The 22,437-nt window shown below is 30.7% G+C and overlaps 1 protein-coding gene across 1 annotated transcript in view; it reads right to left on the bottom strand.

Annotated features, from left to right (window-relative positions):
• LOC126750158 (netrin-B) overlaps window positions 1-22,437 on the bottom strand; it is a 447,618-nt gene that overhangs the window by 156,065 nt on the left and 269,116 nt on the right. Inside the window, exon 2 of the mRNA XM_050459677.1 lies at window positions 5,791-5,979. Coding sequence (XP_050315634.1) covers window positions 5,791-5,979 — 189 coding nt within the window. The remainder of the gene's footprint in view (window positions 1-5,790; window positions 5,980-22,437) is intronic.

The raw sequence follows: 22,437 nt of genomic DNA, 5'->3' as shown, positions 1-22,437 counted from the left end.
TCTAACGCAGTTACTCGTTACCATTGTTCCTATCTTGAAAATGTGTCAATTAATTTTTCCATTATAAAGATAATCATCCTGATTAAAAATATAATTAAATGGTGGTGCAAGATTTTAAATTGCCATTAAGGTCGATCTTTAGACATTGCATAAAATACAGAAAAATCTACAATCAGAAGAAAGGAAGAAAAATCTAAACGGTACTCGGAAACATTACGAGGTCTTAACGATACGAAAGAATTCATACCGAACCTCACAAAAAGTCTAAAAGACTCCATCAAATTAAAATATAGAGTTTAGATTGTGCATGGAGACTGAAGAACGAATGCACCATTTGTGACTTTCCAGCAGTGTAAAGAACCAGACAGGTTCCCTTGGTAATGCTTCACCTCAAGCAGAGGATATTAAAAACTACTTCACCAATCAATTGATAGAACTTTTAAAGAAGGCCAACTTAAGGCTGGAAAGTCTAAGTAGGTATGAATAGCAATAAAGCAGTGAGTTGCAGTGAGAGAGCTATCAATCTACCACTAACCTAACCTTGGAGCCCATATGGGATAAAAAAACGTATTTTTGAGATGAAAAAACCTGCAAACAGTTTAGTATATTAACTAATGTCTCTTTAATTAATATTATGATCATAATATAAACAGCGTATGACTATATAATCAGGATGGCCAACGTATCAGAGTATACAATTCAAGATGTACCTCGGGAGTAGGGATTTCGTAAGAGGTCCGAAGATTTAAACTTTTTGACCAGAATATATATGCTAATTAAAGTACACGGACAAATATTTGTGCCCTTAAAATCATAAAATGTAAGTTTATTCTATATAAATTAATTATTAGAGGAGCAAAATTACAATATGATGGGAGGATAAAATTCAATATCAGAAATTCCAACACACTCGTTTCCCTTTATCATAAAGAATATTGGTTACATAAAAAAGATAAAGAAGGCTAATTGTTGCAAATAATACCTACTTCATGATCCTAATTTACTTAACTGGTTTTGGATAAGTTCTAATTTTTAAACTTAAAAATACTATAATCATGGTAATCTGGTTTCAGAAAAAGATACACAACGGTTTTCATATATCATATAAAGATAAGTCAAAACGATGTGGAATATATGCTACGAATGCACCAATAAATTAATTTTTAGTTTTTTTTATTTAGTTCTAAGAAATATATGTGATATCTTGACACAAGAACTTCGTTACGCACACGGTAACTTGTTTAGACCTCAATCCAGAATGGGTAGTAATAGGCTTGTCATCTTCCTTTTTTTTAGTGGACTCTAAAGAACTCCATTTAACTTTATGCATTTCTCCAAAGACCAGTAAACAAGTTGCAACTAAGGATATGTTTCTGAATATGGAAAATGAAACTTCTGTTTTTCGATTTCTTTCATGATCTTTTTTAACAAAAATTAATACTTAAACTCAGAAGTCTTAAAACTTCATTTTTACCTAGCGTTTCTTGCCACAATCTTTTAAACTCACATGGTGAAAATGTATTAGAAATATTTACGTAATTATGATTTTATAATTTTATTTAATAAAAAAGAAAGCAGGTACCTTAAGTTCCCAAATAATAGTTTTTGTTAAAGCTAATGATATTTCTATGTTTGTTCATATCTGTTATATGAATATGTATAATTTTTATTACTTAAAATAAATGATCAATACTTTCGTAGTGGCTCAACTGTATTTTTTACTATTTTAATTTAAGCATTTTACTCATAGCTTTATTTAAACTTTCCTGTTGGGTCATTAAAAGATTTAAGATAAAATTGAAAATGTCACGACGGTAGGTTTTATGGGCCTAAACCGGTTATGTAAAACTAAAGTTTTTAAAATGAACTTTGCAACCTTTTGCGACGTGTCAATAAAAATTTTTATTTATATAGAATCAATAAAATATGGACATATTTTATTGATTCTGTTAACAAATTATTTAATGACTTAATTAAATCCAATGCCAAGAATTTTCGAATAGGGTTTTATCTCCTATAGCTAAGAAGGGTTTACATCCAAATATATGTATGAGTTCCAAAGTAATAGCTTTAAAATCGATTTATTCATAAATTCATTATTACATCTTTCATGGCAATTAGCATATAGTGCATGAGAGAACGACTGATAAAATGACTTCCAGACGATGGTAAAAATTACGTCAATATGTTAGGTCTCAATTATTCTAAATATCCATAGTCTCAATAACAAAGGCATCTTAAATTTAGACGAAACTTTGACGATGATGCGGCAATTTAAAGCTGACTTTAAAATTATGAGTAATATATTTTATAATCACAAAATGATATTGTTAGGAATTCTAAAAAACCTGTCAATACATATTACACACATCTCTTTTTGATTTTAATTTATATGATGTCCAGATTTTATTTTTAAAATTGGATAAATTTAAGACATTTATTAACTCTACTCATTCCTTATTTTTTTTCAGCATTATTTGGATATCTTATTTACATAGCATAAAAGCATTCTCACCCATTGTGAGATTATAGCGAGAATGAAAGTGGTTAGTTCAGTTCAGAGATCTATTATACTATATTCATCGAGCAGCGGCCAAGCACCCAAACAAGCCCGTTCGCGTGATCAGCAGAGTTTTTTTTTAAGAATGAACTTCCAACAATAGAAAAAGTTAAGGGTTGTTAATGAGGACAATAATTTGCCTAATTTGAAAAAAACCACTTTTTACAAAATATTGAAGAAGTTAAACTTTAAATATGGAAAACGTAAAAGAAATAGTTTTACATGGCGTGTAAAAAAAATTGATATTCAGGATTGGCTTCAACAAAAAACATTGAATATAATGACAATATGATAAAAGCCCAACTTTTAAAACTCGTGAATAGTAATAAGAGTAAATTCAATTGTTATATTATTGATGAAATGGCCAAGACGCATCACAAGACAGTTCTTCGACTTCCGCCATACCACTGTGAATTACACCCAATAGAACTTATCTGGGCCAATATTAAGGGATATGTTGCAAAAAAAATACGACATATAAGTTTGCAGATGTTTAGATGCTATTTCATGAGTATTTCATTATTTTAAAAAATATGTAATTGTGCAAAAATTTATATGTAAAATTCACCTTTATTTATGATTGAAACTATTATTTTATGATAATACCTCAATACTTCGTAAGTGGCACCTTTTTTAGTATATGCTATAACTTCATTACTCTTAGTCAACTAGTCTACTGAAATTTGTTTTTAGTCATTAAAAACTGCCTAGGTAATTAAGAAAATTAAAAAAATTATAACATATGTTTCATATCATAAAAATATTCTCTTAACTTAATTCTTGAGATGTGGCTGATTGCTGGCCTTGCAATCGTTTTCAAGGTTTTAAGGCTAGCAAATACCTCGAAAAACAAAAAAAAATCTTAATTAAAAAAAATTTATTACTTAATTCTGAATTCAAAAAAAAACATACAATAATTTCAAAATCATATAAAAAATTTAGCTAATTACCAAGTACTAAAATAATTAAATTTAATTTATAGTTTTCATTTTTAATTAAATTAATTTTTAATTTAAATTCAAATATGCCTCCCTGCGGAGTACGGCCCTGGCCACCTGACGATGGCCCGTTGATCACGCGTTGGCATCGTGCATCGTGCGTGCATTTGTTTATCTCAGTGGCCGCTGCTCCATGAATTTACTTTAGAATCTTTGATGTGCCGCAAATAGTCCGTGTGCCGGTGTTGCTTGTATTGTTACATGACATGCATGTTTAAATCGCAAAATTTTATGTGGAAAGAGTCATAAACTAATATTCTAAGCGATATTTAATCATTCCATTAAATAAATAAGCATTTTTTTAAGAATTTATACATTTGATTTCTAAAATTTGACTATATGCGCCCACGTACTATTTTATTAGACGTCTGACCTCAATCACAGCCACTCAAGCGCGAAAAGTTGCACAGGTCCGGCCTTAAAATGTATTTGTATTTAAAACTTTATTATTCGGGATTTTTGGGTTTAGTTTTATTAAGTTAGAAATTCAGAATAGTTGATAGCAAGATTATATTTAATTTAACTATAAGATTTAAGTACGTAAAATCAGTTTAACCAAAAATTTTAATTTAATAAGTTTAGTTTTTAGCGCCACCAGTGGGATATTCATAACAAGTGATAAGAGAATAGGTGGTACGAATTACTTAGACTCATTTATTCTGTGGATTAAGGCAATAAAGATTTACTTTTTGACACAAAAGGGTAAAATGTTTTGGTTTATCTTCATCATTATCATCTTCTTCATTATCATTTGTGATCTGAGGATCATGCCTTAGATTGGTATAGACATTTAAACAAATTTGTTTGGCGTCTGTACTTAAACAATTACGTTTTAAAACCCCTTGATTTTCCCCTGTAGCTTTTACTTCCCTGGCTTTTTCCTCTGCTTCCTCAACACTAGAAAATGAACCATCAGAACTATATAAGTCTAAATCACTGTCCAGATCACTCCTATTGTTTTCACCACAAATACTATTGTCTTTTTTGTGCACCCACGGTCTCCATAAGCCGGGAATTTTCCCAGGGTCGAAACATATTAAGGTCTTTAAGTATAATATTAAAACAAATCCACAAACACAAATAAAAAAACACACTTTCTCACATTAGAAACTGCAAAAAACTTTTACGAATACTAAAATACAAATTCTAAATTTTCCACTTTAATAAACGTGTAAAAAAGCAAAACCGGCAAAACACATCAAATAATAATAACCTCACATGACACCCCTCCCAACTATTAAAGGTGATAGACCCATCCAACAACTATTTTAAAGGCGATAGACCCATCCTTAAAGATCTCTTTAAAAGCACGACGAAAATAATACAAAAATAGCCCAAAAATGTATCTGGGTACGGCCCCGTAATCCTCAAAACCAGTGGGATAGAGAAAGATACACAATCACTTGCACAACTTAAAGTAGGAATCGCCAGATTGCATTGATTGGTGTTTTATCTTTGTTTAATAGACTAGCTAAAAAGAGGTGACAGTCTGGGACTGCTGCAAGTGATTAAAATGTTTTGTAAAATGCTTGGATTTCAGTCCGCGATCAATTTTTTAATATTATTTTCTTGTTAAAAATGGACATTTTCGAAAAAAAAAAAAAAAATGTACAACATGGGGTTTTACGTATATTTAAAATGATTTCATAGATAAATTATATAAAATTTTGCCATTTAAACATGTATATCATGCGAAAATAAATACGACATAGACGCATGGACTATTTAGTGCGGCATCTGCGACACATCAAAGATTGTAATAGATCTCTGAACTGGACTTTACTTTGTAATACTAGAAAATAGGTATTTAGGTGGACTCAGATGATGATGTTCCATATTTTCTCTGCTATCTTAAACAATTTATGAAAATATTATCTAAAAGTGAAATTTAAATTGTCACACTTATCAAAGTATTATTAAATTTTTAATGAAAAATGTTGAAGAAAAATAAAAGTCCAAAAAAGAGGATGAGAAACCTAATAACACTAAAAATAAATGTGTACAAAACGTCAATTTTCTGAAGATAATTCTCAAGATTTTTCAGCCATTTTGTATAATAATACCTTGATGACCATAGTCTCTTAAATATCTCACGCACTTAAAATCACATTTCAAGTAACCAAATTGCATTGCAACAACCCGATGTTAAGTAATTTCTAACTTAACCACATAATATTTATTTACTAAGACAACATTTTAAAGAAAATCTTAACAACCAAAGGAAATACTCACGTTTACAAGCTTTTCTGTGGGTTATTAACTTGGTGGGGTCCCTATAATATCCCTCCCTGCAGTAGTGACAATGCCGACCCGCCGTATAGTGCCGGCACTTCAGACAGACTCCACCAGAAGTCCTTCCGGATAACTTGTATAGTTCCATGTTAAACCTGCATCTACGCGCATGTTGGTTACATTCACAGGCTGAAACAAACAAAAATGGTTAATCTTTGAAAAATAATTTCTTTATAATAAAAATTAGTGTTTAGTCAGTTGAATACTAATATTTTGCATTGATTTTCTTAGGTACTTATTTAGTTACTATTTTATTACTAATTTAGGTACAAGAAGCACGTCTGCGGAGTCTGAAAATCCCTTTTCTGACCAAAACGGGAAATCAAAGATTTGCAACAAATATTAGGTTCATCCGCATCCAAAATCTATTTAATAAAAAAATTTCATTATAATTGAGTCAGAACTTTGATATGTTTGCTAACATCTTGAATAGGTCATAAAAATGCTTTTCAGGTTTATACTAAACAAATTAGGTGTATAAGTCATCAATTGTTAAAAGATAAGTCTTATATAGTTGTTAAAATAGGATTAGGAAATTAATATAATAAGTGATGTATAATAGTGATAATAAGTGAGGATATGCGATTACTGTAATGATCACTTGTACAGACACAGATATATATCTAGGTGTACAACTATTATTTATGAAATTTAAAGATGTATCAGTTTTTCTGTTGATTTGTTATTTGATTTGTTTTTCTCTTATTTGATCTGATTTGATTACGTTTAAGAGCATAGAGTATCAACGTATGAATTATATTAAGGTAGGTTATGCTTATCCAATTTAAGCAAAACCGATACAAAACATCCTTGCGTCGCGCCTTACTTATTCCAGGCCAGAATACTCGTCATCCATACAGTTTATCTGAAACCGCTTTCTTGAAGTCACAGAAATCGATTCGCCTTTTTATCAGATTTTTTAATCTGGGTAAAACAATAATAAATACTAATAATTTTTCATCAATCCTCAAAAATTGCAGTGACAATCGGTGTTGCATTAGGAGAACCACAACACACCTAGAAAAACTACCATCAAACCTTAGAACCTTGAATGCCTAGAATAAGCTTAGCTGCAAGCCATAAGCGAGGTGTGAAATCACAAAAATCGGCATATTTAAGTTCACCATCTCTCAGACAGACCATCAGGTCAAATCGATTTTCCAATTTTTCTTACAATATATATTTTTCTTCATCCACTGAATTTTTCTTTAATGTTTAATGTATTTTGTAACAGCTAAACAATGTACACTTTAAAATTTTGCGACAAACAACATGCATTTTGAAACAAATATTTGCATGTTTTTGAAGCTAGCGTTAGATGGATTTCACCTTCTCTCCCAGAGTTCACCATCTCTCAGACAGACTATGGAAGGATTTTTATTTTACCTTAATCTACGACTCCACTGCAAGTATGGACTATTTCTTCACTATAAACTTATTAAATTAAATTTTTTTTTTAAACTCATTTTACGTGCTTAAATCTTATATTTAAATTAAATATTATCTTGCTATCAATTATCCTGAATTTCTAACTTAATAAAAGTAAACCCAAAAATCCCGAATAATAAAGTTTTAAATACAAATAAATTTTAAGGCCGGACCTGTGCATCTTTTTACGCTTGAGTGGCTGTGACTGGGGTCAGGCGTCTAACAAAATAGTACGTGGGCGCATGTAGTCAAATTTTACGAATCAAATGAATAAATTCTTAAAAAAATGCTTAAAACATTTATTTATTTAATGAAATGATTAAATATCGCTTAGCATATGACTTTCTGACTCTTTCCACATAAAATTTTGCAATTTAAACATGCATGTCATGTGACAATACAAGCAACACCGGCACACGGACTATTCGCGGCACATCAAAGATTCTAATAGATCTCTGAACTGAACTATACCAGATTATCCAAACAGATTAGAAAAGGTTTTAAAGATGTTTGTCCTATTTTCTTATCATACATCTAAAGACATTACCATTAGGTTAGTAATATCCCTATTTTATTAACACAAACGTAGATTCAATAGAGGATGAATTATCCTTGTTTAATATGTACTAAAGAAACTAATTAAGAATTCTATAAGAGAGTAGTATCTAAAGAAACAGTATATAATAATAGATAGTATCTATTTACAAAACAAAATAAATCTTTTGAAAATTAAAACAACTTATTATAGTATACATATATCACTTACATAGTATATATTTGTTGGTCTCTTAAAATACTATACCAACATATCTTGGAACTAAAATATTAAAAAAAGCTTAATTGAAAGACATATGTCTACATGAAATAGAAAGAAACTCTTAACAAAAACATTAACTCTCATCCATTCTGGATGCTCAGCTATCTTAGTCTCTATACCTATATCTCGTCTCAGTGAACACAGGAAGAGGTATGATACCAGCATGAAATAAAATAAAAAAATAGGTAGTGCAAAATCAGTGTTATTGAAGTTTATTGGAAAGAAGTGATCATACAAATTCTATTGCTTAGTCTTAATAAAATTTATATTGCATATTTCTCTCCATGTTTTTCTTATAATGGTGACAGAAGGAAATTGAAAAAAATCTTTTATAACTATGTTTTTCAGAAATATACATACTATTTTATTAAAGACTAAAAATTGACAATACAAGAAAATAATAATAATAAATAAAATCACATTTCCTTACCAGAAATCTGGAATTGCTGCAAATCAATTAATACATTACTCTCGATATAGAAAGAGAACTTTTCAGGAAAAATATTAATTTCAAAATAGCATGCTTAAAACAATCCTTACCCACGCTTTCAGCATACATTGAAAAACAAAATTAAATGATGACAAATGATGTTCTATCAGTCAATATCAACAACGGCATTTCTGTCAGTCCCCATCAATTTTCCCAAGCAAGAAAAAAAAGAAAGGTACACCATCCAAACATAAATAACGAGTACAGTTGGCAAATACCTTAATGCAGAGAATATCTGCGGGCGAAATTTATAGCGTTGCAGTTCTGGCAAAGCCGCAAAATTAAAAATATTAATTATTATTAGTGATTAGTATCAAAATAGTAAAAAAGAATTTTGGTTATTAAACGAATTTCACTCTTCATTTTACTTTATAATAAAGAATACAATTCAGTTTCTACTAATTGCAATAATTTATTATATCAATTTATTTTTTTTTATTAAAATTTAGTCATAATCATTGATCATGTCTAAATTCATTAACCATTGGCATCATAAAATACCAAGCATATATTATATGCAAAATAGCCAATGTTTATTCTAGTGTATTAAATTTTCTAACCATCAGACACACATCACTTATCAACTCCAATCAACTCTACAATAAATAGTACGAAAGTGAAGAAATTTCCAGAGATGTGTTAATAGCTGACCTCACAGATTCATAGTTCTAAAGAGAATTCTGACTCTTGAAGTGGGTGGAAGAAAAAAATATGCTAAATAAGTACTTGACATTCAATCTAGCTATGACATATCAGTAGTTTTAGTATTCTGAGATATGAGGGGAGATTTTATTATTTGTCTCTTACCAGGATTGTCTACTAAAATAAGTTATGTATTAGAAGTAGCTTAGCTTGGCTTTCTTGTTCTCTTGAGAAGTGTATATTCTATAGATATTCAATTATCTATAGAATACGTACTTCATTTTTCTTGAAAAACTGGGCACGTACAAATCAATGGTACTGGATACAAATTATCCACCATTTTGCAATCTGAATGCTTTGACTTAGCTGTCTATTATATTGTCTTTGAAAATCTTTTATGTAGGGTATCTGATTTGAACTTTATTCTTTGTTTTCCAGACTTTAAGAGTGTTCAAGACTTTAAATCTAAAAATAATGCTTAATTCACGCCTAGTAGACCTAAATATACGATATCACTAAGTAACCCATGTCCATGAATGCTCTCTTTATATGTGGCGATGTAAATATTAATACGGTATAGCTTTTGGATTATATAAATAAAGAACATTATGAAAAGTTTTGTAAAGGCACCCTTCTTTTACGAATTTTGAAGGTACAAAATTAATATTATCAAAAAAGAATTTACCGAAGTGCCCTAAAGGCTTAAAATAAGCTGCTTGTATCTCGAGGGCAATACCCAGTGTTATTTAGAACTTAAGTTTCCTAAAGCATTTACAAATTAATGGTTGCGGTTGTTGCTAGCTTAACTCCCTGACAACAGAAAGCGCCAAGTTTCCAGGGCATTTATCTCACTGAAGGAATTTGCAGTTGCAAATTTTACCGGACAGACGTTTGGCATGACTTTCCGTTTGAAATTAAGTTGTTCGTGATTTGTTACCTTATTAGAATATTTAATACTTAGGAACCAATGCGGGGTATTTATTGTTGCTTTAAAGTCAGATTTTTTCATTCAAAGTTAGAAGCTAACAAAGTTATCTTAAAATACAGGATGCTCTGAAAGATCACGTTTTTCCAAATACAGTAAGTACAAGTGACAATAAGTTGATTTAACCTAACTTGCCTTAGTTGAAACGTAATAACCGAGATACATATTTATTACATAAATACCAGTAAAGTAAATTTCTTAATATTTTAGATTGATGTTTTCAAGTATCGTTTTTTTTAATTTAAGGTTTTATGAGAAATGAGAGTTTGATGAGAAATTTAAATTTATTAACGGTTTACGTATATTTTCCGAAGGACCCTACAAGCGGGCATTAGAATACAGTTAAATCGCTAAAACCTTTTTTTGTGCCACGGCGTATGTCACTTTTGGGTGGAAGAATATTCTTTGTACCTGTTTTGCATAAAACAAATATGTAAATGTCGCTAAAAGCAACAGTTTTAGAAAAAAACGCATTAATTTTTTTTTACTTTCTTAAATTTTAGGTATTATTAACGTATATGTACTTATAGTAGTAAGGTAAGTTTAGTTAAATCGACTTATTTATTTAGATTAGATACAGTCTAGTTACAAATAAGTCGATAGAAGATAAGTCGCTATAAAAACTAGCACTGTATGTTCTTTGCATCATTAGATGCTTTTTTCTAGAAAACTATTGCTTTAGGGGCAAAACTACAAAGTACACTATTTTTAAGCAAAAAAATATTAAAAATTTTTTTTTCATTTAACTAGGTAACTTTCTACCAACTGTGACATACACCGAGGCACAAAAACGTTTTAGCCATTTAACTGTATTCGAATGCCTTCTTGTGGCACTCTTTGATATATACATCTAATATATTTGAATTTGTTAACCCCAAAAATCTAAAAGCTCTGAATATAAACATTTGTGAAATTTGAGTTATCGAAAAACGACCCTTCAGGGATATCCTGTATAACTTAAAAACGAAATGCTTAATACAGCTTGGATCATAAATGACTCTAACCAAGGTGAAAAAGCTTCGACCTGAATATCCATATATTTAGATTTTCCGTTGCGTCACTCTAGGGTTAGGTACCAGAGCATCCCATATTTTAACACCCATCTCATGCTTAGTACAAGAATTATTTTGATTGCATTATTACTTTCGCAGGGACCATTTGGTTTTGATTTATAATAGTACGTATATGCTATTTATTTTATTAGTTACTTATTTTAGGTTGCTTGTATTTAACTGTATAAATAATTAAAAAAATTGCATAATATGAAGCGAATTGCATTAATGTAGGTTATGTTTGTTCAATATGAATTAAAATACTATGCAGCATACATTCGCTTTATAAGATCGAAATTCTCATCATCTTTACGCCTTACTCAGAAATCTCTTTATGGAGAATACATTTTTGATGTCACAAAAATTGATACGTGTTTTTGTCTGGATAATGCATCTGGGTTAGGTTGAGTTCGGTTGCAGTTAGGTGAGCAATTTGAGTTTAAGCTATTTTCCATATTTTCCATTGGGCCTTGTATTTATTAGGATATTTTGTACCTCATATATTATGGATACATTAGATATACAGGGTGTTTCAGAAGGACTAGTGAATAGTTTGGTATGTCGTAATCTCCATAATTCTGAATAGAAAAGTTAATATAAACATGTATCCTAATCTCAATAGTTGCTGAGATACAGCCATCTGAATTTAATAGCTAGCTAGTGTTAGAGCATAATAATGTTTATTTAATAACTTTCAATTCGCTGTTAATAGTTCAGCAGAATGATTCGAAAATCCCACCGCCAGTTTTAATACACTTCTCGGCTCTAGGAATACCTTCGAGTGTAGTTCTTTGGAGGGCATCTTGACATTCCTTGATTCAGGCAACAGACTACATAATCTTAAGAATTAACTCGTCTCGCGTATTTACTTTCTCTTAAGAAATTTAATTTTTTAGCCATCTCAATCCAAAATCTAGGGGAGTAACGTCAAGCGACCTTGGTGTCTCAAAAACTAAAGTCTTATCATATAAAACTACTATTCAACCCTTTGTACTTAACAACACCAGTTTGGACGTCGTTGAATCTGTGAAGTTCTTGGGACTTAATGTTGACTACTCCCTAAAATGGGATTTACATATTGATGCCTTATATAAAAAATTAAGTTCGGCATGTTTTGCCTTAAGATCAGTTTCCAGAGAATTAAGTTTTCAAACATCAAGAACAGTTTATTATGCCCTTTTTGAGTCACATCTACGTTACGCCCTTCCATTCTGGGGCACATGCGGTGTGACTCAATTTGAGCGCATTTTTAAACTCCAAAAGAGAGCAGTTCGGTATCTGCTTGGACTTAATAGCAGAACTCACTGTCAAGAAATCTTTAAAAAATATAAGATACTTACTCTTCCATCTTTATTCATATTGGAATCTATTTGCTTAGTACGCAAACATAAGTCAGAAATGCCAAGTAGACCGTCTCACAATTGTTCACTTCGCAACGCAGTGCATGATCTTTATCTGCAAACCCCTCGGCCCGAGTTAGTAAAAAGCTCTATTCTATACAGAGCCAAAAAGTATGCATCATTTGCCTTTGGAAATTAAATCAATTACTTCTTTTCCTCGATTTCATAATGCTTTGAAGGCTTACTTTCTGGAAAAAGCCTTACGCAGTGGAGGATTTTTTTCTAGGATAACTTTTTGGGTATCACATGCACATTGGCTCTTTTTATATCTTAAAATAGAGAATATATTATTTTTTTTTTAGTAAATAAATTGCACTTTCATTCTGTATTTAATTAATTTACTGTTATTGACTATTGTGTTTATTTTTATTGACATTTTATACATCATGATGTATATTGACCAGGTACATTGTTTTTGTACAGTTTTGCATGTATTTATTTTGTTTGTATATTTATTTTTTTATTTTGTGTGTTTTGTTTTGTTTTGTTCTTATATGTTTTTTTATTAGCTTTGTCTACAAAATTTTGTAATTTTTTGACAATAAATCATGTGATTGATTGATTGGTCCCTGGCCAATTGATGGGACCACCTCGACTTGATTACTGTTTGATTCAAGTATTTTACTTTTCGGCTATAATGTACGGGAGCTCCGTCATTCTGAAAAATCATATTCATTCTTGAATTCAAAGGAATATTGGCATATAGTTTTGTAGAAAATGTAAATATCCGGCTGCTATAAGACGCTGTGGTAATATAAGGGGTCCAAGCAACATTCAGTCAAAAATTCTGCACACTATACAATTACGGATCGAAAATTCGATTCAGCAGCGGCATGAGGATTTTCATCAGACCACCGATGCCAGTTATGGATGTTATTAATACCATCACGAATCAAGATTAATTCATCAGTGAATAGTAATGATAAAATTAATTGTCGGCGAGCATTTACCCAATAACAAAATTCTAGTCTACAAGCGAAATCATTGGGTTCCAGGTGTTGTACCCATTGTACATGAAATGGATGCAAACCTTGCTCATGTAATGTTCGCCATATCTTTACGTGAGGAACACCGATACGTATAGCAATTCTCCCTGTACTCGCAGGACTACGTTCCACCGATTCAAGAATCTCTTTTAATTCATCCATGTTTTGTTGATTTTGTTCGGATTTAAACCTGTTTGGGTACACTACCAGTCTCATGCAGTTTGGCGAAGATACGAGTAAATACTCTTGTACTCAGTAATAGCCTGTTCGGAATTCGTCGGACATATGCTCTACAAGATGCTTCGGCACTCTCGTTGCAGGCACTATAAATGAACATCATATTGGCATATTCGGCGTGCGTAAAGACTTGCGGTATTCTTAAGACTTTGACAATTTGCAACGACAATACTGTAAATGCTAACTGCTTAATACAACTGTCATCCATGATGACATTTGTCATTCACCGTCTACTTAATTACGTATGATCAATTTCCTTCTGCTATACAAGACCAACTTCAAATAGCTGTATCATAGCAACTATTAACATTAGGATACATGTTTATATGAACTTTTTTATTTAGAAATATAGGTACTACGACATCTAAAAATATCCATAATTCCTCCTGAAACACTCTATATGTACCTACTATAGTGCTCGTTCACAGTTAATTCAACTGCTTCAATTAACTCCACATAATTCAACTGCTTTTTATAATTTTAACAGAGGTATCTTTGGTTCTTAAATTATTGTTCCATATGTATGTTCACTAGTAAATAGTTTTATGTATCGAATAATACTTTTTTTGATACTTCTTTAGAAGTGTCTTTTGAAGTTTTAGTTATGGAACAAGAAAACAAAAAGTATAAAACTTTCGTAAAGTTTTTTTTTTTGTTATTTAAAGTAAAATGATCTTTTTTTATGACACTTATTGCGCCACTCATTATTAAAAAAAAAAATTAAAAATTTCTCGGACCGAGATTTCAGGACCTCATCAGCTTTTCAGATTCTGGTAAGGCCTGTGGCAGTATCAAGAATTTTTCAAATCTATAATGGTCAAGTACTTTAGTGAATAAGCTCACATAATCAAATTTTTTTCTCCATATTGCGTAATTGATCGTACTCTTAATGATTTTAATCTTTAGTTGAACAAGCAATCTACAAGCATCAATTTTTTTAAACCATGTATTTGCCTATTTATATTTTTGTGCAACTAATGCCTGAATTCTTTTAACAATAATGAACAAAATTAAAAAAAAAAACTGACTTTTATTGAATTTTTAAAATTAATTCTTGAGAGATGGATTTTAGTAATACCTCTAAAACAATTGGAGGCATTATTAAAAATATAGGCTATGTTGATATGAGTATATGACATTCGGGTGCTCTCAAAGATAAGGCGTTCTTGTATTAACTACTTTGCAGCTCTCGGCCCGTGCATATATGGCGGAGCTAGAATAACATCACTTATATCATCCGCATATCAAGAAGAGAATAAAGATTAGTGAATTTTAGTGCTGGAATAATACCAAAATGGATGTGTAAATATTTCTTTGTATGACTTTTAAGTAAGTGGTTTATTCCAGCTAGGCTCACATAGTAGCATTGAATTTTTAAAAGGAAGGCAAGTTATTAGTTATTATTATGAGTACTAAGTATAAAGGCCTATTAGCTATAAATAACTTAGGAACAAACATAAATGCAATAAAAGTAACAGAAAATAGGCGTCCATAATTAATTATGTAAGTTTATCAGATCTCAGTTTCAAGTTAGTGGCGAGTGTAGAAATTCTTTGCAACTTTTTTCTTATTACTTAATATAAATTATTATAGTCCTATGGTTGGAACTTTTGGTGTGATGCGAAAATTACGAAACAGTTTTACCACTAACCAAAACTCTTATTTTTACTCTCGACACGTGTTTCGCTAAAGATGTTAGCATCTTTGGGAGAAGATTTAAACTAAACTAAAACTACTTACAAATCTCCTTATATACTAATGATGTAACTAATAGAGCAGAAAAAGCAATTAAGTTTGGCCATGCTTGATCTCTATCACCTCTTTGCATAACGGAATATTAATTGCGATCTTCAGGCAGCTTGGAAAACCTCAATTTTGAAATATTAAATATATATTTTTCTAACAATATTAGACCTAATAAATTTAAACGATCATATTATATGCATTATATGAAATTAAATAAATAAGGTTTTCAATCAGAATTTTTTTTTAAACCTATGTGATCATTCAGAAATTTGTTTTGTCTGTAAAAAATTTATTGGTTGACTGACTAGTTTCCCAATTTACCAGGAGGGAAAATTTTGGTTGTGGTATTTGTTAATGCATTAATTTATTTGTAAGCCTATAAGAACATATTTAATAGATGGAAGGCAATATTATGTAAACTTAAATGATATTGTCAGCGAAATGTTATTAAGCAAGTATGGTGGAATCAAAAACCCAAATGTATTTTTCAAAAAAAAATATAATAAAAATGTATTTATTATTATTATATTTGATATTAAATGGTAGCTAAAGGGAAAACTGCAAAGCAAAAAAAGCCACACATTTTTTTCTATCCAGTGGAAAACTAATCAAATACTCAAAATGTTTCATTTTAAATAAAATTTATATCGACCTTTTCGATAAATAAGTTTATTGGTTTTCATGTGAAATTAAATAAAAACATCAAACGAACTTCTAAGGCATTAACAATTTTGCAAAGTCTTTGATTCTCTGAACGCAAAGAAAATTGTAAGACATCTTCTTGTGAAAAAAACTCAACTGCCGCAATATAAACTAAAATCAATAAAATCCACAATGACACTAAGAAATTTTTTAATCCAATGAAAAACTATTCAATAATACCAAAGAAATGATATCATTATTCAGATTCTTAAAATATGTAGATTTTTATTAGGCCTTCGACAATGTAAAAATTGTTTCGATTCTTTGAAAAAGTAATCAATAACTCCAAAACACTCATATTTACAAGAAAAAAAACTAGTAAGAACTGTTTTGGATAAGCAATCCATCTGATTTTTTAATGAATTTGTATAATGAATAATATCATTTATTATACGAGTTTTCGACAGTATCAAAAGCTTTTAATCTAATAAAAATTTCCTCAATAACTTTTAAGGGTTTTTTTATAAAGAAAGTAGCTTTTTGTGGTGTGTGACTTTTTTAATATTTGGATATTTGCAAAGCCTTTGACTGTATCAAGAATTTTTTAATCTAGTTAACAACAAAACGGTTTAATTTACATGAACACTTGTAGAGATCTTTTTCATAAAAAAAGTTATTAGCCTTTATTTATACTTAAACCCGTTTTTTTCTAAAACTTAAATGTTTTTATAGTTTTTTTTTAAACTATTAAGGTATTCGACAATTATGTCGGCTACTTTCCATAAGATCCCAATATTAAAAAGAGTTGAGTTGAGAGAACAAGTTAATAATTGATGTTAAAAGTGTTGCTCTGCTGCGTGAAGCACTTCAAAACATTAAAAAAATATTTTTTGAATTTTAAGCTATTTTTCGGTTTCACACAACTCTTCCATATGTTAATCCATCGCATTTGGGACAACCTCTAATTAATCAATACCTTCGACTTTTCATGTAGACAACCAAAACTCCTCGCCAAACTATGCATATATAAAAGATAATAACCATCTGTTCCAATGCATTTTTCCTTATTTCGCTTAATCTGTAATTAATTTTAGCCTCATTACCCATTATCATAATTTAATATCGTTTTAAAGAGGCCGACGCGACAAAACTGAATACGGCATGACGAATTTGCATGTTGACGTCCTTTACGCTTTAATTTGGAATAAAGCTGTGCTAAAGCCACGTCATTAACACGACTCTCTTTGATGGAGAGAGCGTTCTCTTTCATCATTTTTTTTCAAGCAAATCCTATTATATCTTACATAATAATATCTTTATTTGTTTCAAATATTATCCGTGCTCCCAATTTCTCGGTTTAATCCCGTCTTTCGTTCCCCCTTAGGCTGGGAATCCGAGAGCTCCATTAGAGACAATAACATTGTGTTTGCCGAACGACGCAGACCAAGTATATTAAAAATCATCGATTTTCTTTTTGGCAAGCAGGGTCGAAGTGATTTTACTGACTTTTTTAAAAATAAATTACGAAAGTAGATATTCCATTATTCGTATGGTTCCGGGTGTTAATTTTCACTAAAGCCCTGAAATAACCTTTTTAAAATTTCGCGGTCGCCTCATCAACTAAAAGGCGCGACTCGTAAAGCAAAAGCGATTAGTGTGAAGAAGCATTAAATTTTCAGTCACCGGAGAACGGAATTAACTTGAACGGACTTAATTTAATGTCTCTTCTCTCTGTTACTTTTCAGAGATTTAACAGGATTTGAATTTAAACGACTTTTCCTTAAGATGTCGGCGGCTTCGTGGCCGGGAAAAAAGTTATTGGTGCAGACAGTCATTAACCTAGGAGTTTTACGGTTGCATTTGTCAAGTTGACATTTTCTTGCTATATGTTATTCTATTTTTGGTTTGACACTATTAGTTTTATATAACATGGTATCAAAACCATGCGTCATGAGATGGCATTAAATATTGTATGTTTTACCCTTTTGAAAGCATATTAAAGTTTTACCACACTTAAAATACCAGACATTACCATATACTTATTTTTTTAGCAAGGTTCAATCTACCGTTTTATCCTAAGTGATGTTTGCTGGACGTGACTAAGAACATTTTATTTAATGCAGAAAAACTTCCTCCTGAATATCTTAATTTAACAAGTTTTTCGTATTTTAAGAAAAACTCTTATTAAGGTTCATATTAACTCTTGGTGCACTATAGGTAAGATTAGAAAAGTGTGTATTGCGATTTTAAGATCTATTGAAATCTCCTTCTAATATTGAATTAATAATAGTTTCAATACGTTGTACAGTCCTACATGTTAGTAGCTGTAACGATCACAGAGCTAATATACAGGGTGTCCGGAAAGTCAACGATAATACTGAAGGGGCTGATGGAGCAACTCATAAGCACCCAGAAAAACATAAAATGACCTTACTAAAAAATTGATGGTTTTCGAGATATTGGCACTTTAGTGGAAGTCACCAAAATCCTACTCTTGAATCAGATTTTCGATTGTCACACCTTAAAAATATGTATTTTTTAGAATCTCTTTTTAGCTATGCAACACTGAATAGCCATTTTACTGATCAAAGACAAACATTAAACTAAACGGCCAAAAAATTTAATAAGAAATCTATTCTATAATAAAGTATTACTTATTTTTCTTTTTTAAACTTTGAATTTGACCGCTCATACTGGACCGAAAAATTGTACGGCAACCCGGCTAATACCTTAAAAAGTTTGCTCATTTGATTTAATTTTAAAATTACCCAATATGTTTTAAAAAAAGCTTCACTGTTATTGTGGTAGAGTGAAAGATAAACCTAATCTACCTTATGAAAAAAATAAAACAAATTTATAATTATGTTATGTTAAAAAAATATTTTTATTTAACTTGAAAAAAAATAAAAATCAATAATATGTTCGAACTGTCTACCACCAACGCGAATGCAGGCGTGGCATCTTTTAATAAATGACCTATTGATCCATCTTGCATTCCTGGCAGCGTTAAGATCTTGGGCTGCATCATTTATTCGCTGCCGTAATTCAGCAATATTATTTATTGGTTTTGCATAAACCTTTTCTTTTATGCAACCCCAGTAAAAGAAATCGAGGGGGTTTAGGTCTGGAGACCTGGGAGGCCATAAAATTGGACCAAGTCGGCCGATCCATCTGTTGGGGTATGTTTGGTTTAAATACCGACGAACTTCATGGGCACAATGTGCCGGGCAACCATCATTTTGGAACCACATTATTCGGCGACTGGCCAAAGAAACATCTTCTAAAAGAATTGGTAGATTGTTTCGACAAAAATCTAAATAAGCCTGCCAGTTCAAATTTTCTGGTAATTCAAATGGGCCACATGTGTTCCGCTCTAGCTAGAGCATCATCGGGCCTAAAAAAAAATATTAGTCAAAACAAAACTAAAAATATAAATAAAAAAAATATTTAAGTTTTATTTTGACTAGTATTTTTGATAGCGGTGTATTAACTCAGAGACTTTGAAAACAATGTCTATGATCCCTCCATTTTGACATTTATAACAGCTCATAAAGATTCTAGTAGGTGCTGGTGCAAGGTTCATATTAATTATTATTAAACTTATATAATAATATATTTTATATTATATTTGACCAATGATGAAACCCATGATAAAAAAATCCATATACTAGGTATAATAAAACATTTTAAATATTTTTCAATTTATTCACCTGAAACTTACAAACCTTATTATTGATAGTGGGTAGGTAAGAAAACAGATAATGACAATAATTTGACCTCCTTTTCGGGCTTAGGATCAGCATTGTAAGACCAAGTAAGCTCATGCCTTTCAAAGCATTTTTGATTCTTAGATTTACCCTCCCTATTATTTTAGTAGATTATTAGATTGCCAGTATTTAGCTGCAACACAATTAGTTGGTATTCTCCTAAAATATCAGCAGCATTTTAATATTGACCAGTGTGGTAATATAGTTAAGAATACTAGAGACTTGCAAACTTTAAAGAAAGATACCACTTCAATTACAAAGTGGTGGTATCATCTTTAGAAGAAGAGCAAAATAATTTAATTCCCTTTGAACTTTAGGATTCAGTTTCAATAAATCCAATTTCTTGCGCCAATAAATGAAGATATGGTAAATTAGACCTTACAAATAAATTTGTAAAGGACAAAATTTATCAGCCACATACCAAAAATATTTGAGAAACTGTATGTACATTCTGCATTATTGGAAAAATCCAAAGTATATTTCTTAGCCTGCCAAGACATTGACGGTCTTCACGAAGCACTCTCGATTCACAGAAGATAATGCCTGTGCCACAATTTTTTAGTCTTTCTTCTATATTTTCTATTTTAGATACAAATAATCTGCAAAGACTCGTAATCCGCAGATTACCACCATCATAAAATTTATTACTACCAGTATCTTGAATCGCTAAAAGTCATTCCAAACCCTACCTAAAATACCTTCGTTTAACATACAGAGCATCTGCTTCCTTATATTATAAATCTTATTTAAATTAGGCGAAGAACTCTTGCTAGCTATTAAGAAGAATATTTCGTATCACCAACTTTAAAGCTAAGATGGAATTCGTAATATCTAACTCCTTTAATTTAAATCCTAATCAGTAACATAATAAAAACTTTTCATAACTCAAAATAACTATTTCTTAAACACAAAATTATGGGAACCGGATTAAAAGTGGATTCGGAGTTTTTTCATGCTTTTGTCTCTTCAGAATATTGAGGAACTCGCCAACTTTTTAATTAATAATAAAAATAAAAAACTAGTTTAAAATTATATGACCTAAAAATTAAATTTTGAAACACTTTAAAAGCAAGGGAATCAAAAAACCTGAAGTAGATATTTTATTTTAACAAAATTGGAGATAGAGCGAAGCAGAGATATTAGTTTCCCACTTCTATAATTTTTTCTAAGTATCCCTTTCCATACAAAGCCTATAGAAATACTCGACCTTAATTTTTCCTACTTTTTATATTTTAAGAGTAAAATGGTACAGTTCACAATATTGATACATATATAAGAGATATTTATTGAGTAAAAGCTTGATTTTAACAATTCATAGTTTAATGACTGAAATTGTTGAAAGAACATTTTGAGGCATATTCGCGATGATCCTCAACAATCCTAATGATCTTCAGTAGTGTTTTAAAGAGGAAGAAAAAAATATGTAACAGAGTATAAATCTCCAGTTGAATAAATCACTTAGTCATTGTAGTCGACTTATCTACATTATTTAACAACTTAGTTTTTCAGAAAACCACTAAAATATATAGATATTTGTTTAAGTCATCCAATTTTGCTCTTTGCATAAAATCTTTTCTTCTGTTCCATGTATGTTGTGGCCATTTGACTTTTGAATTTGACTTATGTTTTTCTGTCTTCACTTTCAGTGGTCGCTTTGTCTCGTTATGTATGACTCTTCATTGTCTCTAGGTCTTTGATAATAAACCGTTTATATTTAAGCCAACTCGTATGGTTGTGTTTAAAATGAAGGAAATCTTGGTGTTGAATTTTCTTGTAATTTCCTGATTTTCTCCGAAATTTCCTTGATGTACAGAATCGTTAAAAATCCTGTAGGATCCTTTTGTTGCTGTGGGTCTTTCCTTATTATCTCTGCTACTTTCCTATTAGTTTTCTTAAATACCCATTTTGATGTAAGTCTTTGGTGATGCTGTGTTTTTCTAAAGTCAATATTGTTGTTGCATCTGGTTGCTGCGCTCTTATACAGGATTTAATGATTCCCACTTTTATTGAACTAGGATAATTGGAGTTGTAGGTATTGTACTATGTGTGTTGGTTTAAGATAAACCGATGATCTTAGACATCCATTATTGTTCTTTACAAAAACATCCAAGAAACGCAGTATTGACGCAGTTTCCAACTTCAAGCTGATGCTTTGCCTAATATTATTAATTTGTTCCAGAAGGTTGCTAAAAGCGATACAGAGCGCTTTTATCCCAATTAATAAATGTGTCGTCAAAATATCGAAGCCACAGCTTGAATAGGAATAGAGCTGTCCTTATAGCATGCTCCATAAATCACTCCATGTACATGTTGGCTACCACTGAAGATAACAGCAACCCCAATCAAATTCAAATCTTTATTAGCCAAAATAGATACTACAGTATATATTCCTCAA

This window comes from Anthonomus grandis, chromosome 2, assembly GCF_022605725.1.
Source record: "Anthonomus grandis grandis chromosome 2, icAntGran1.3, whole genome shotgun sequence".
In the NCBI taxonomy this organism is placed as follows: domain Eukaryota; kingdom Metazoa; phylum Arthropoda; class Insecta; order Coleoptera; family Curculionidae; genus Anthonomus; species Anthonomus grandis.
Note: the sequence above shows the minus strand (reverse complement) of the source record. Positions and strands in the feature narration are given on the sequence as shown.